This window comes from Syzygium oleosum, unplaced genomic scaffold, assembly GCF_021117445.2.
Source record: "Syzygium oleosum isolate NSW1041296 unplaced genomic scaffold, Sole_v2.1 Sole_v2.44, whole genome shotgun sequence".
Taxonomy (NCBI): Eukaryota; Viridiplantae; Streptophyta; class Magnoliopsida; order Myrtales; family Myrtaceae; genus Syzygium; species Syzygium oleosum.
The window spans coordinates 912,720-925,962 of record NW_026607528.1 but is presented as its reverse complement, the minus strand read 5'-3'; the positions used below and the strand labels follow the sequence as shown (position 1 = coordinate 925,962).

Here is a 13,243-nt window from a genome sequence, read left to right as displayed (position 1 = left end):
AGGAGGGAGGATGTCTTGGGGATGCGGTAGTATCTTGGAAGGCAAGGAGCTGATCAAAAGGGGAGTTCCATGGAAGATAGCCAATGGAAAATCAGTTAAGAGTATGTGAAGACAGGTGGGTGAATTCTAGTAGGGATTACAAGGTGCATCCAGTTGACACTGATGATGGGTAGAAGCCTGAAAGTTGAAGTTCTTATTGACAATGAAACGAATCCTTGAACACTGAACCTATAAGAGGGAAAATATATCGAGAGGAACAGGCCATGGTGCATGAACTCATATTAGCTGGGGCAGAAACGAAGATAAAGTGATGTGGCCCTAAAATAGAAGTGGAGCTTTCTTAGTTGAATCTGCATATCACTTTGCAATGTAACAGAGGAAAAAGCAGATGACGAGAACCAAGTCTTCCAGTTGCCACAAGGTGGTCAATGAGGTATGGACACTTGGGTGGAATATTGACTGCCCCCAAAAGATGACTCTTTTCGTGGAGACTTAGCTGTGATGCCGTTGCTACAGCTGATTACCTATGTAAAAGAAAGATAAGGGTAAGCTCTGAGTGTGGGTTCTGTCATGAAGTGGAGACCACCGAGCATTTGGTACTTAAATCTGTGAAAGATGTAGATGTGTTTGGTCTGCACTAACTTAACAGGGGGATTCACTGCCAATACTAGCTTGGTTCATTATTGCCGAGATAACGGTCCACTTATTCACATCCATTGTACAATGCATGCAGTTATCAACAGACAGAAAAATCATGGTATACACTTCTCAGTACCAGCTAAAGCCTTACGTATGTCCGGTGGAGATCATATTCACTCTGGTATTGTAGTAATTAAACTTGAAGGAGAAAGAGACATTAAATTGGGCTTTGTCGATTCAATAATTGATGATTTTATTGAAAAAGGATCGAAGCCGTGGTATTTATTTCACTCAAGATTACCATATGGGCCTGAAACTCAACAGAGAAACTTCCCTGCTTCTGATCAATGGCTAGTATCTCTCCTTCATTCTAGCATAGAAGCTTTCCTAAGTAAATCGGCCTTTGTTGCTGGTATTTGTGGAAATGAAGGAATGAGGGGAAGGATTAGATCAGGCTTGTAATGAAGCCAAAAGGACGAACAAAAGAAGGAGTCATTCCCTTTTCCTGCTTTTCTTTACATCATTGCATGGCATGCAACATTCACAAGCGTGGCGACGAAACATTCTTTATTCTTAATAGAAAAAAGCATGGGGAATGAGAACTCGAGGATCACGATTCACATCATCATTTTCATCTTGCGCAACCAGAAAAAGAAAATGTAATGACCAAAAATGACTCCGCAACAATCATGGAAAAGTCAATAGAGCTATGGCCGCGGTCAAAATTACTGCAGAAACTCCGGTGATGCCGAGTGATGCTGCCGAGTTCCCTTGCGTGGGAGGAACCGCAGCTCCGGCCGGAGATGCCGCCACCGCCGAGGGAGCCAGGGTTGAAGATGGTGGAGCAGCCGTGCTGGAGGGCGGCGGGGTGGCTGAGGGTGATGGAGTCGCCACTTTAGGCGGAAGACTTGCCGTGGAAGGTGCCGGAGTCGTGGCGCCGGTCCGCGGAGAAGTGGCCGAGGAGGATGACGGGGCGGAGGAGGATGGTGACCGAGTCGGAGCCATGGCGGAGGACTTCGGAGTGGCGGCGGAGGAGGGAGGAGTGGCCACCTTGGGGGGCGGGGCGGCGGGGGAGGACGGCGGCGGAGTGCCGGAGGGGCTGGCGGCGGTGACATTGATGGCGACCTGTTGGCCCGACAAGCAGTGGCCAGGGACGGTGCAGATGAAGAAATGCTGGCCAGCGGTGGCGAGGGTGATCCTCCCCGGCGGGACGGTGGAGATGGAGAGGGTGTTGGCCCCATTGCACGAGTTGAAATCCGACTCCGTCACTTCAGCCACGTCATGCGCTCCATTGTTGAAGTTGAAGACTGCATGAAAAGATCAGAGCATCATTATTTTGGACCCAAGAATTAGTTTGCTAAAGGTTGTTCTTAAAATTATTTTTCACTAATAACGTATTCTCTATGTCTTGTTTTATACTAAAATGTACTTTCTCGACGTACCTAAAATGTCTCCAACCTCGAATATATTGTTGCTAGCCCAAGCTTGATATGCGGCCGCGCCGCCCGCGGGTATAGTCCACCCCATGGTGTCTCCGACCGTGTAAGTCACCGGCCCTTTCGGATGTCCGGGCGGCGGCGCAGGCACCTGCGCGGTAGTTCCCGGCAGCAGAGCTGTCATCGCCGCCACCGCAATGAAAATAACACCGACCAAACGCCTCGCCATTGCCCTCTTGTGTTCTCAGAAACGTCAGGTCGCCCCTGCTCTTTAACTTTATCTCCTCCTACTCACGAAATCTGTGAATTTCAATCCCTCTTTTGCTCTTTGGTGCTCCTGGGACTTCCTCTTTTATAGAACCATTTTGATTGAGAAAGAAAGATTAAAGAAGCCTGTGGAATATATGATCATTGTCGTGCACTGCGTTGACGCCTTGGTGGAGTCCCCGCCGCCGTCGGATTCGCGACAAGTGGAACGGGTCGGGTCGGCACGAGCTCGGCACCGTAGGATGTTTAATGACGTGGGGCTTTGATCAATCACTTTGTCGATTGAGCCATAAGGGGATAAAAGAGCTCAGATTTTTCGAATGACATTTTGACCTTTTGAGTGTTAATGCTTGTTGCAATAGAGAATAAATCTAATCCTCAAGAGAAACCCACCAAGCCTAGCGAATGCTTTTGACTTTTTGGGGAGTTCGATTTTGCTACGTGAAGTCCATGAGGCGTGAACAAGAATTTTCGAACTTTCAATCTGAATTTAGACAACACAAAAAGTCTAACCCCATTGAAATAATGGAAAAGCTGTAATGAAAAAGAGCTCGCTAACAGAAGAGGAAGAAGATGCAATGAGATCGTGGAAGCACGTTATATGTGATGAGATGAGTCCGAGAATCCGGACGTGGGGCTTTCACAGGGAAATTTGGTTGATTTTTCGGGAGAAAAAAATGAGGTGAAGGACACATTAAAAAAAAAAGGCAAAAGAACACTACAAGTACCATAACTTGTGTACGGCGCTCACTTTGGTGCCATAAGTATTTTTTTTATCACTTTAGTGCTAAATTTTTTGAAAAACGATCACTTAAGTGCTAAAATTTTTGAAAAAAGATCACTTAAGTGTCAACTCCGGTGCCGTACACAAATTTTCGCCGGAAATCCGACGTGGCATTTTTTTTATTAATTTTTGAAGCTGACGTGCTCGCCGGAGATTGGCACTTAAGTGATCGTTTTTTAAAAATTTTAGCACTGAAGTGATAAAAAAAAAACTTTTGGCACTTAAGTGAGCCGACGAAAACTTTTGGCACTAAAGTGAGCGTCGTACACAAGTTATGGCACTTATAGTGTCTTTTTGCCTTAAAAAAAATATAGAGCTAATACCATAAGAAATCCCCAAAGCGGAATGCCTGCACCACATTTACTTCAAACTAATTTTTGCCTCACAAAAAATTCCCAACTTGTACGGCTGGCGTCATTTACCCAAACTAATTTCTATATGTCAATGCAAGTAGGCTTTTGCTAAAGAGGGTTCAAAGCAAAAGCTACCCATCTTGATGTAGGCCCCATTTGGTTCAGCTTTGGGAAGGGGCTTTCGGCCTTGAAAACCCCTTTCCCAAAATGCTGAACTGTTTGGTTCGGCTTTCCGAGTCCGGAAAGTCGAAAGACGAAAGCTGGTCCGGACCAGCTTTGGGGTTTCAGCATTCCACAAATGCTGAAGCCTATTTTTCCCTTCCCAAATTGCCCTCACTCAAATTTCAATTTTCCGATTTTGCCCTGTTACTGTTCATCTTCTTCACCGTGAGGGTGGCCGGCGAGGGTGGCCGGCGAAGGGCCGGCGAGGGCGGATCTGGCCGGCGAAGGGCCGACGAGGGGCCGGCGAGGTCGCCTGACCTAGGCGACGGCGCCTGGGCAGTCGGGCGACATTTTGTTGAATCTTTCAATTCCAATGAAGATAGGAAGAGGAACAAGTCTTTTCAAGGAAAGACAAGCAGAAGGAACAATCCCAGAAATTTCGAGGGACATGTTTTGTTTGCAATAAACCCGGCCATCGGGCTAAGGATTGCAAGAAGCGCTTGAACAAAGGCAAGGCCAATGGTGCAGCCAAATGGCTGAATTTGATAGAGTAGGAAGATGATGAGAGACTAAGCTGTTGTGGTGGTGTCCGAGATATTTTTAGTGTCGAACAATAACGATTAGTGGTTGGACACATGTATCACAAATTATATTTGTGTGGATAAACACATATTCTCGTCTTACGAAAAGGCTGAGAAAGAAGAGAAGCTTCACATGGCTAACTCTACATGAGCAAAGATTGATGAGAGAGGAAAGGTGATCCTGAAGTTCACTTCCGGCAAAGAAATTACCCTGCTAAATGTGTTGTATGTACCGGAGAATCGGAAGAATCTCATTTTCGGTCCCATACTTGTCAAGAAGGGTTTCAAAATTATATTTGAATTTGACAGGTTTGTACTTTCCAAAGAAGGATGTATGTGGTCAAATGGTACTTGTGAAATGACCTTTTCAAAGCTAATGTGGCTATCATTGATGTAAATTCGAAATGCTTGTACCCAAGGACTATTAATAAATAGAAGTCTTCAGTTTAGAATGTTGTGTCTCCTTATCTATGGCATGGTAGATTAGGATGTAAACTGTGGTAAAATGAAGAAGATAGCAAACTTGGGCTAATTTTAATAAGTGTAATGGTTTCAAGAAGTGTTTGACAGAGTCCTATTTGTATAGTGTTTATTCAAATGGGTTCGATGTGTTGTATCTTGGGAGATATAGTTCGTGAACACCTTGCACTGTTGGTAGAAACTAATAATCTTAAGGAGATTCGGTTAGCCGCACCTCACATCTTGTTTAATTTTGTTGTAATTTTTTATAGCAAATTTTCTAGTCTATATTTTTTGTAACATTGGTGAACTCTGCCCGTGTTGAGAAGATTTATTCAACAAATTTACTCATTGACTTGGTCATTATTATAGTTGTTATTGCTTTCTCAGAGTTATTATTTTTTTGGTTACAACAAATAGTGTTACGTATATTTCCTCCAATACGTACCTTTTTTCAACAACGATTATGGAAAAGTAAATAAGGCTACTGCCGTGGTCAAAATTACTGCAAAAACTACGGCGACACCAACTGATGGTGCCGAGTTCCCTTGCATGGGAGGAGCTGCAACTTCGGCCGGAGATGTCGCCACTGCTGAGGGAGCTAGGGTTGAAGATGGTGGAGCGGCCTTGCTAGAGGGCGGCATGGTGGCGGAGGGTGATGGAGTCGCCACTTTAGGTGGAGGACTCATTGTGGAATGTGCTGGAGTCACGGTGCTGGTCGGCAGAGAAACAATCGAGGATGATGGAGTGGAGGCGGAGAGCGACAGAGGTGGAGTGGCAATAGAGGATGTTGGAGTAGAGGCGGGGGGAGAAGGAGTGGCTGCCTTGGGGGGCAAGGCGATAGAGGAGAACGGCGGCGGGATGGCAGAGGGGTTCGGCAGGGGAGTGACGGAAGGGCTGGAGGTGGTGACGTTGATGGCAACCTTTTGGCCTGACAAGCAATGGCCAGGGATGGTGCATATGAAGAAATGCTGGCCGGCGGTGGTGAGGGTGATCCTCGCCGGTGGGACGGTCGAGATAGAGAGGGGGTTAGCCTTGTTACACGAGTCGAAAGCCGTCTTCGTGACTTTAGCCACGAGTGGTTGAGACCCCATTTCCAAAAGTGGCACGGCAATAACGAGTCTAGTTTAGTAACTAGCCGACGGAATAATGTGCATTCGGAACTGAAATTTAAAAAAATAATAATAATAAATAAAAGAGGAAATTTATCTCGGAATAAAAAGTCCATGATTTTTTTTTTCTTTCGGTTCGATTAGATGGCCGACCCCACCACACGCATGATGAACGACCCACTAATTTCCAAAACGAATCGGACATGTCACATGGGCGTGACTTGAAACCTGCCAATCTCCCCTTCTTTTAGGGCACTGATTTGGAAAACCACTAGTTGCTAAATGATCGATTTTAATAATGTTTTGTATCACCCGAAACCACTGTCATCTTCCTACTCTCTTTTTATATTTATATTTATAATTTCATTTATTTGTTTGTTTATTTTTTAGTAGAGAGCTTTTGCTCCACGCGTGGGCCAGAGATGTCTCCAGCTTTTTGCTTTCAATGCTCAAAAATTTCATTATCCACCACCCCCCTCCTCCCCCCTCATTTTTTTTTATTTTATTTTGTGGAGAATCAGCATCCCTATAAAGTTGCACTTTCGATTGTACCCTTATTCTTAATCCCTTCTCATGCACTTAATTAAAAAGAACTCTTTCGTTTTTTCGGAAACATAAAAAGAAAATTAACAAGAAGATGAAAGCACGGGCTTTGTGAGCGTTAAATATCTCTTATTATTCTGTCTACGGAGCTTAGATGCTCTCTATACGTGTAGTTTCCATCTGTCTATCGGTTTAAGTTTTTAAATCTGACATTTTCACATGGTATTTGAACCGGATCTCCCTTTCGATTATCGGCTTAAAAATATTTCTTTTTATCCCTTTTGCCTTTTTTGATTGTGGCGATTTATTCTCAACCCACCTAAAATGTCTAAAGTCACGAAGACGGCTTTCGACTTTATACTAAACTATCATTTCTCAACTCACCTAAAATGTCTCCAACCTCGAAGATATTGCTGCTAGCCCAAGCTTGATACGCAGCCGCCCCCGCCTGCGGGTATGGTCTACCCCATGGCGTCTCCCACGGTGTAAGTCACCGTCCCTTTCGGATGTTCAAGCGGCGGCGTAGTAGTTTGTGCTGCAGATCCCGGCAGTAAAGCCACGGTCGCCGCCAACTTAGCAACCGCCACGAAAGTAAAACCGTTCAGATGCCTTGCCATTGGCCTCTGTGTTTTAAAGAAAACGTCCGTTTTGAACTTGAACACCCCTCTTTGCTCTTAGACCACCTGGGGCTCCAACTTTTTTATAGAATCATTTTGACTAAACACGAAAAATTAAAGAAGTTTATGGAATGATCACTGTCGTGCATTGCGTTGACCCCTTGGTGGAGCCACCGACGTGGGATATGCGACAGGTGGAACGGGGTCGGGTCGGCATGAGCTTGGCTCCACGTAGGATGTTGATGACATGGGGCTTTCATCAATCACTTTGTCGATTGTGCTTTAAGGGGAAAAAAGGTTTTGATATTTTAGTAACACATTATTTTTACATTGATGCAATAGAATTGAATGGAAGAAGCACGTTAGAAATTTTAAAAATTATGTACGGCACTCACTTTAGTATCAAAAGTTTTCGCCGGATAATTTATATATCATTTTTAAAAAAAAAATGATCACTTAAGTGCTTTCGACGAGAAATTCCAACTAAAATAATGTGAATGTACAAAACGACCTCGCACGAGCTGACATGGCTAGCCGTCCAAAAACGATGCCACACGACTCCCATTTATAAAAATGATGTCGCATACTTGTCTTCTTTTTTGTTGTTGAACTTGCTGACTCTCTCTCTCTCTCTCTGAGGAAACATAGGACGTCGCCGCGCACATCGCCCACACGTCGAGCGAGGAGCAGTCGTTACGGCAGCGCATGCTCGTGCTCGACGCGTCCATTCGTCGCCTTCAGGCCTCCATTGATGCTCAAGTGAGCATTGAGCTGGTGGATTCGAAGCTCGCTGACAGGCTTGGCGAGGAGCTGCAGAGGGCCAGGGTGCATTATGGCCGACGAAGACACACGGTTATTTCTTTCGTTGAAAGCTCACCGCGTGCTTGACTCAGCTCGTTCTCTTTCCTTTCCTCTGCCGCCGGTTTCGTTGTCCTTGTCATTTACGTGTTTGTCGTGGTGAATGATGGCGACCGCGACGCGCAAGCGGCTTCGCGGAGGGAAAGAGCGTGTTTTTGGGGGAAAAATTGAATTTGGGTTTAAAATTTGGGTCAAAACTTGAAACCGACGCCGTTTAGGAGATAATATGCTGACGAAGCACGTCGATGAGCTACGTAGGTAGGAATTATTAATAAACTATGACTGTGTCGAATTTTCAGCGATCCAAATCGGAGTTGGCACTTAAGTAATTGCTTTTTTTAAAAATTGGCAAGCGAAAATTTTTAACATTAAAGTGAGCGTCGTATATAACTTTTGACAATTTTAATATCCATACGCGGAATCGAATCTATCCTTGGAGCACCGACCAGCCTAGCAAAGCCTTTGACTTTTGGGAATCGATTTTGCTACGTGAAGCCCATCAGCGTGCATAAGAATCTCGAATTTTTCAAATTTGTATTTAAATAATACAAAAGTCTAACCTCATTGAAATGATAGGAGAAAAAGCTCTAATAAAAAAGAAATCGTAATGATGGAAGAGGAAAAAGAGGCAATGAGAGCATGGAAGCACGTTAATGCACATGATGAAACGAATCCGAGAACCAGGATGTGGGGTTTTCACAGAAAAAATTAGTTGATGTTTTTTACGCAACAAAAATAAACTCGGGTGAAGAACAGATTAGAAAATATTGTCATCTATTTTTGGGGCCGACACCGGAAAAACATTGTTAATCGTCGTCGAGCCTTTGAGATTTTGTGTCGTGCCATCGACTCCACTTGAAGACCGCTCTTTGGATAAGCAACGTGGTTATACGAAAGTCCAATTGAAAAGTTAAAGCTAATAAGTGTAAAGAGTATATATATATATCATTGTCTAGCGACATGGGGTATTTTCAACAACCCTCTCACGTGCAAGCCCAATTTAGTCCTAAACTTATTACATTTTTGCCAATTCAATCCCAAACCTTTTAATTTTGCTAATTTAGTCATAAACCTTTTGCATTTGTGCCAATTTAGTACATCCGACCAACACTGACGTGGTAATTATTTCACATTTTAACATATTTTTCGATTTTTTTTTTTGTTTTTTTTGCTCTTCTTCCCTCTGGCCAATCCGGTGACTAGCTAGAGGCTAGGGCCGGCGAGGTCGACCTCGCCAGCCTCTAGTGAAGCTCCCCCTGCCAACCACTGGTAAGGGCGAGCCTCGCCTAGCCAAGGCGATGCCAACCTCGCCGTTGTTGGGTTCTCCCTCGCCTAGCGACAACGGGGTTGGCCTTGCCATGGCTTGGTGAGGCTCGATCGACCTCGCTATCGTTGGGTTCTCCCTCACCTAGCGCTAGCGGAGTCGGCCTCGCCATGGCTTGGCGAGGCTCGATTCACCATGAAACGTCGATTGGCCTGGCTGGCCCATTTGATTTGATGGGCCGGCACGGCACTAGGTTTGTGTTAGATTTGATTGTGTTTTTTGAAAGTTTTATCACTCAATTGTACTTTCGTGATAAATTTCGGGACTTTCAGTATACTTATCCATGATTTATCTTGAGTAACTATGTTTAGCAAAACACTAGTGTCCTTGCAAATGAAACTGTTAAACCAAATTCAACGTTGTTCCTCTCAGTCTCAAAGAATTTTGTGATAAGCTCAGACTATAAGTTGTTTCGTTAAAAAAAAAATTAAAGCTATCAAGCTAATTTATTCTAAGAAATATACTAAAACATTGCCAGTTAATATGCTAAGTTTTCTCGTGTGGTCTGACTTTGTTGCGGAATTCTTCATTAAAGATTAGAGCTCTTATCATTTTATTTGACCATGGAAGGCTGATTGAACGGTGTGGATTGATAACTTTTGTGTACCAAAAATCCTATAGATCTGCGAGCTGACATAACACGTCTTTTGATTCGCGAATGGCGAAGTCTTGTTGTTTGATGCTAATTGTCGAAATATATCAGTAATTTCATGTTAGCAAATTTCATTATTTTATTATGTAGTATTTTTAAAAGTTTAAGTAAATTCGAATTTGTAGTAATATCTCCTCTAATCGTGTTCTCTACACATCAACCAGTCAAACTGCGACATAAATATACCAACATTTCCACCTCTATCTAGGAGAAGCAATGATGCCCCCTCTTGTACGAACTAACACAATAAGCCCAGGAAAATGGACATGAACAGGACTAGTCTCGCAACACCAAGAGGCGAGCCAACACTTGTTGGAGATGCGGTTGCGCCTGTGGTGGGGGATGGCGGCGGCAGGGATCCCGGCGGGCTGGAGGTCGGGCCGCTCGGAGCCTCAGCGACGGCGATGGCCAACTTCTGACCCTGGGAACAATGGCCTGTAGCAGTGCAGAGGAAGTAATAGTCGCCGGCGGTATCAAGGGAGTAATAGGCCGGAGAAGTGGATAGGACAGTGAATGGAGAGTCGGCGTTGCAGGCGTCGTAGTCCTCCTTCGTCACGTCCGCGACGTTGTTCGTGCTCGAGTCGAAATCGAACACTGCCCCCAAAAAAAATAAAATTGAAGGATCAAACAGTGAAGCTTATTGATCATGGTCAAAGCAAGTACCCCAAATCAGGGCCGAGATGGATCGGTCTAATTACATTCAAACCTTCCGTTTCTTGATCAGGTGAAGATAAAACACAAGACATCTTATAATTATTTCCTTCATGTTATCAACCAAAAGAAGACAAAATCTCCCTCGGTATCTTCATATATTCATGTTGACTAGATCTGTGCTTCCAACCTTGTTTGACTTTCTGATGAGAGATCTACTTGCAAAACAAGCTCAGAAGGCGCACAAAACAAAATCACCATAATTCTGGATCTTCTTCAACATAAATCGAGATAGTATACGTAATTTGCACTCATAAATGTACGTGAATTTGAAAATTCATGTCAGGCGAGAACCGACTTCTAACTCACCCAGAACGTCGCCGGCCTCGAACGCGTGTTGGCTAGCCCAGTCGGAATATGCGCTGGCGCTAGAAGGGATCTTCCATCCCCCAGAACCGCCCACCGTGTAATTCGTCGCCTCGGCGCCCGATAAAAACGTAACCACGACCGCGAGCATGCAGGCTGTGATTTTCGCGCTGGCCATCGTGGGCTCGGCTTGTGTTACGATTTGTAGCCCCAGGTCGCTCCCCAAAAAGTCTCTGCGCTCCTTGTTTTGTCAAAGGTATGACTTGATTCCTGAGTTTCATACAGGTAACAGGCAGGCTGCATCGTGCTGGACAGGTAGTGAGGCACATGAATTGATTGGTGTTGACCGATTATTTTATTTTCCGCGTTGTCGGTGATGGAGTTTAGGATTAAAATGATAAAGTCAAATATGAAAGCGTTCCCATTAGTATTCTGATGTAATTAAATTATTTTTTCTCAATAATTTTGAATGAATAGTACTCTCTCTATGGGTTAATATCACAAAAAATGCCAAACTGGTATACCTGTGATAAATTTACTCAAAACTAATTTTTTAACCACCAAAAATCCCAAACTGGTGTATTTATGACAAGTTTACCCTTTATTAAAATTGGATTAATACAACGAAAAATCACAAATGGGTAAACCTGCCATAAATGGAGGGGTAAAATCCCAAACTGATTGATCTGTCAACTGTCATGTATCATCCAACTCAGCAATTTGACGGTAAAATTTAACAGAAACTAATGGAGGGTAAATTTGTCACAGGTGTACCACGAAAAATTAGTTTGAGGTAAATTTATCATAAATGTACCAGTTTGAGGTTTTTCGTAGTATTAATTATATATATCTAGGTATATATATAAGTTGGGGCCTAAAAGACCTGGAAAGCCCACAATGGCCCAAATAAATTTAGAGAATTAAAAGTATCTTTAAAACAGTTAAAATAAAAGAAAAATTAGATAAAATAAAAATATTCATGTTCAAAAGACCTAGCGAAGTCGCTAAGAAGCCGAACAAACAAGTAAAGAAAAAACTTGCCGGAAGCAACGAACACGAGGGGGCCGGATTTCAAAAAGTGGCCAAGAGCATGCCACCTTGGGAGGCCAAAAATAAGGTCAACTGTCTTTAATTTTTAGATGAAAGTTATGAAAGTTATGAGCCGTTAAAGTTAGATGGCATAGGCTTCTTACGAATGAAATTTTATAAATTTCTGCAACAACATGATTGGGTTTGAAATTAAATGAATAATCTAGGTCAATTCAAGCTTGAAACAATCTTAGTCTATGCTCGTGTATAGAAGCTGTGTAATTATGATTGTATTTCTCTGTAGAAATTTGCGCTTCTGCAATTTAGGAAGTTAGTGAGTTATAGAGTTGTAAGGGGTACTCATGTTTTGTAGGATCATCCACTGAGCTTTGTGCAGAAGCAGCACCCTCTACAAATTATAAAATCTCGAGGATTGCTTAGTGGGACTCGGCCTTGTTGTGAGTGGAGTAGGTCAAGTGGAATGCCGAGCCCTATAAATCTGTCTTGCATCGCTTTGATCTGTCAAACTCCTTCATTATCTGTTGGGTAGAAGTTACCGCTTCCGCATAACTGCTTCCCTCCTCCAGCAACATACTAGACGCGTTCTTCACGGAAAAGTTTTATTAATTTTCTTAGAACAAACCAATCTACCCTCCTACAGCAGCACAGTACACGTTCTCCACGAAAGAGTTTTAATTTTCTTAAAAACGATCAATTCACCCCCTCTTAATCGTCGTGTTAATCATTTCATTAATATCTTTATACACTATTTGTGTTTGTTAATAAGAGCAATGAAAAATCTCTCACTAACCAAAACGAATCTCTTAAATAATCCTTTCTGGATGATCATCTTAGTAACGTGGGAAATTACTAAAATCATCTGACAATATCTTTTTCTTCTTGGCTAATTAAAGGGAACTCATTTACCCATTATTAACATTTAATAGCATTAGAATTTCATAATTATCTCGTCTGACATTATAAAAGGCAATGAAAAAAAAAATTTGAGGAGAAGACCTATTCGAAGGTTCTTGTAGCTACCGATTGAAAAGAATCACGCCCATGGAACACCACGCTCCGACTTACAGTAGTTTTGATGAGATTTGAATATGTAACCTCCAGCTTCTAATACGAAAATCTCCGACTCCTCAACCAACTAAGCAAACCCTAAAGGATTGAACTTACAATTTTTGTAGACGTAATTAGCATGAGGCCCAAAATATATTTAACCTTTGTGTTACCTTCTATATTATTTGGCAAACCAGATATTTTCCGAATGTCATTCCATTGCTGGGATCAAAATGAACACTTTCTATTAGAGAGATGTGCAGATGTATCTGGGTTTTCTTTCATATTCCAATTTCTAACCCACCACACAATCCGTGGAAGGTCCACAAGAAGTGTGAGATG

The 13,243-nt window shown here is 43.0% G+C and overlaps 2 protein-coding genes and 1 pseudogene across 2 annotated transcripts; all 3 read right to left on the bottom strand.

The window, feature by feature from the left end:
* Positions 1-1,199: 1,199 nt before the first annotated feature.
* On the bottom strand, positions 1,200-2,382 carry LOC115684270 (blue copper protein-like). The gene is made up of 2 exons (XM_030609012.2): positions 2,082-2,382; positions 1,200-1,946 (listed from the first exon to the last, which is right to left on the bottom strand). Exons 1-2 carry the CDS (start codon positions 2,302-2,304, stop codon positions 1,327-1,329), a joined length of 843 nt encoding a protein of 280 aa, XP_030464872.1. The 5' UTR covers positions 2,305-2,382; the 3' UTR covers positions 1,200-1,326.
* A 2,763-nt stretch (positions 2,383-5,145) lies between these two features.
* On the bottom strand, positions 5,146-6,953 carry LOC130136247 (blue copper protein-like; annotated as a pseudogene).
* A 3,018-nt stretch (positions 6,954-9,971) lies between these two features.
* On the bottom strand, positions 9,972-11,101 carry LOC115684247 (umecyanin-like). The gene is made up of 2 exons (XM_030608986.2): positions 10,808-11,101; positions 9,972-10,381 (listed from the first exon to the last, which is right to left on the bottom strand). The coding sequence occupies exons 1-2, from the start codon at positions 10,980-10,982 to the stop codon at positions 10,026-10,028; spliced, it is 531 nt and encodes a 176-aa protein (XP_030464846.1). The 5' UTR covers positions 10,983-11,101; the 3' UTR covers positions 9,972-10,025.
* Positions 11,102-13,243: the final 2,142 nt, after the last annotated feature.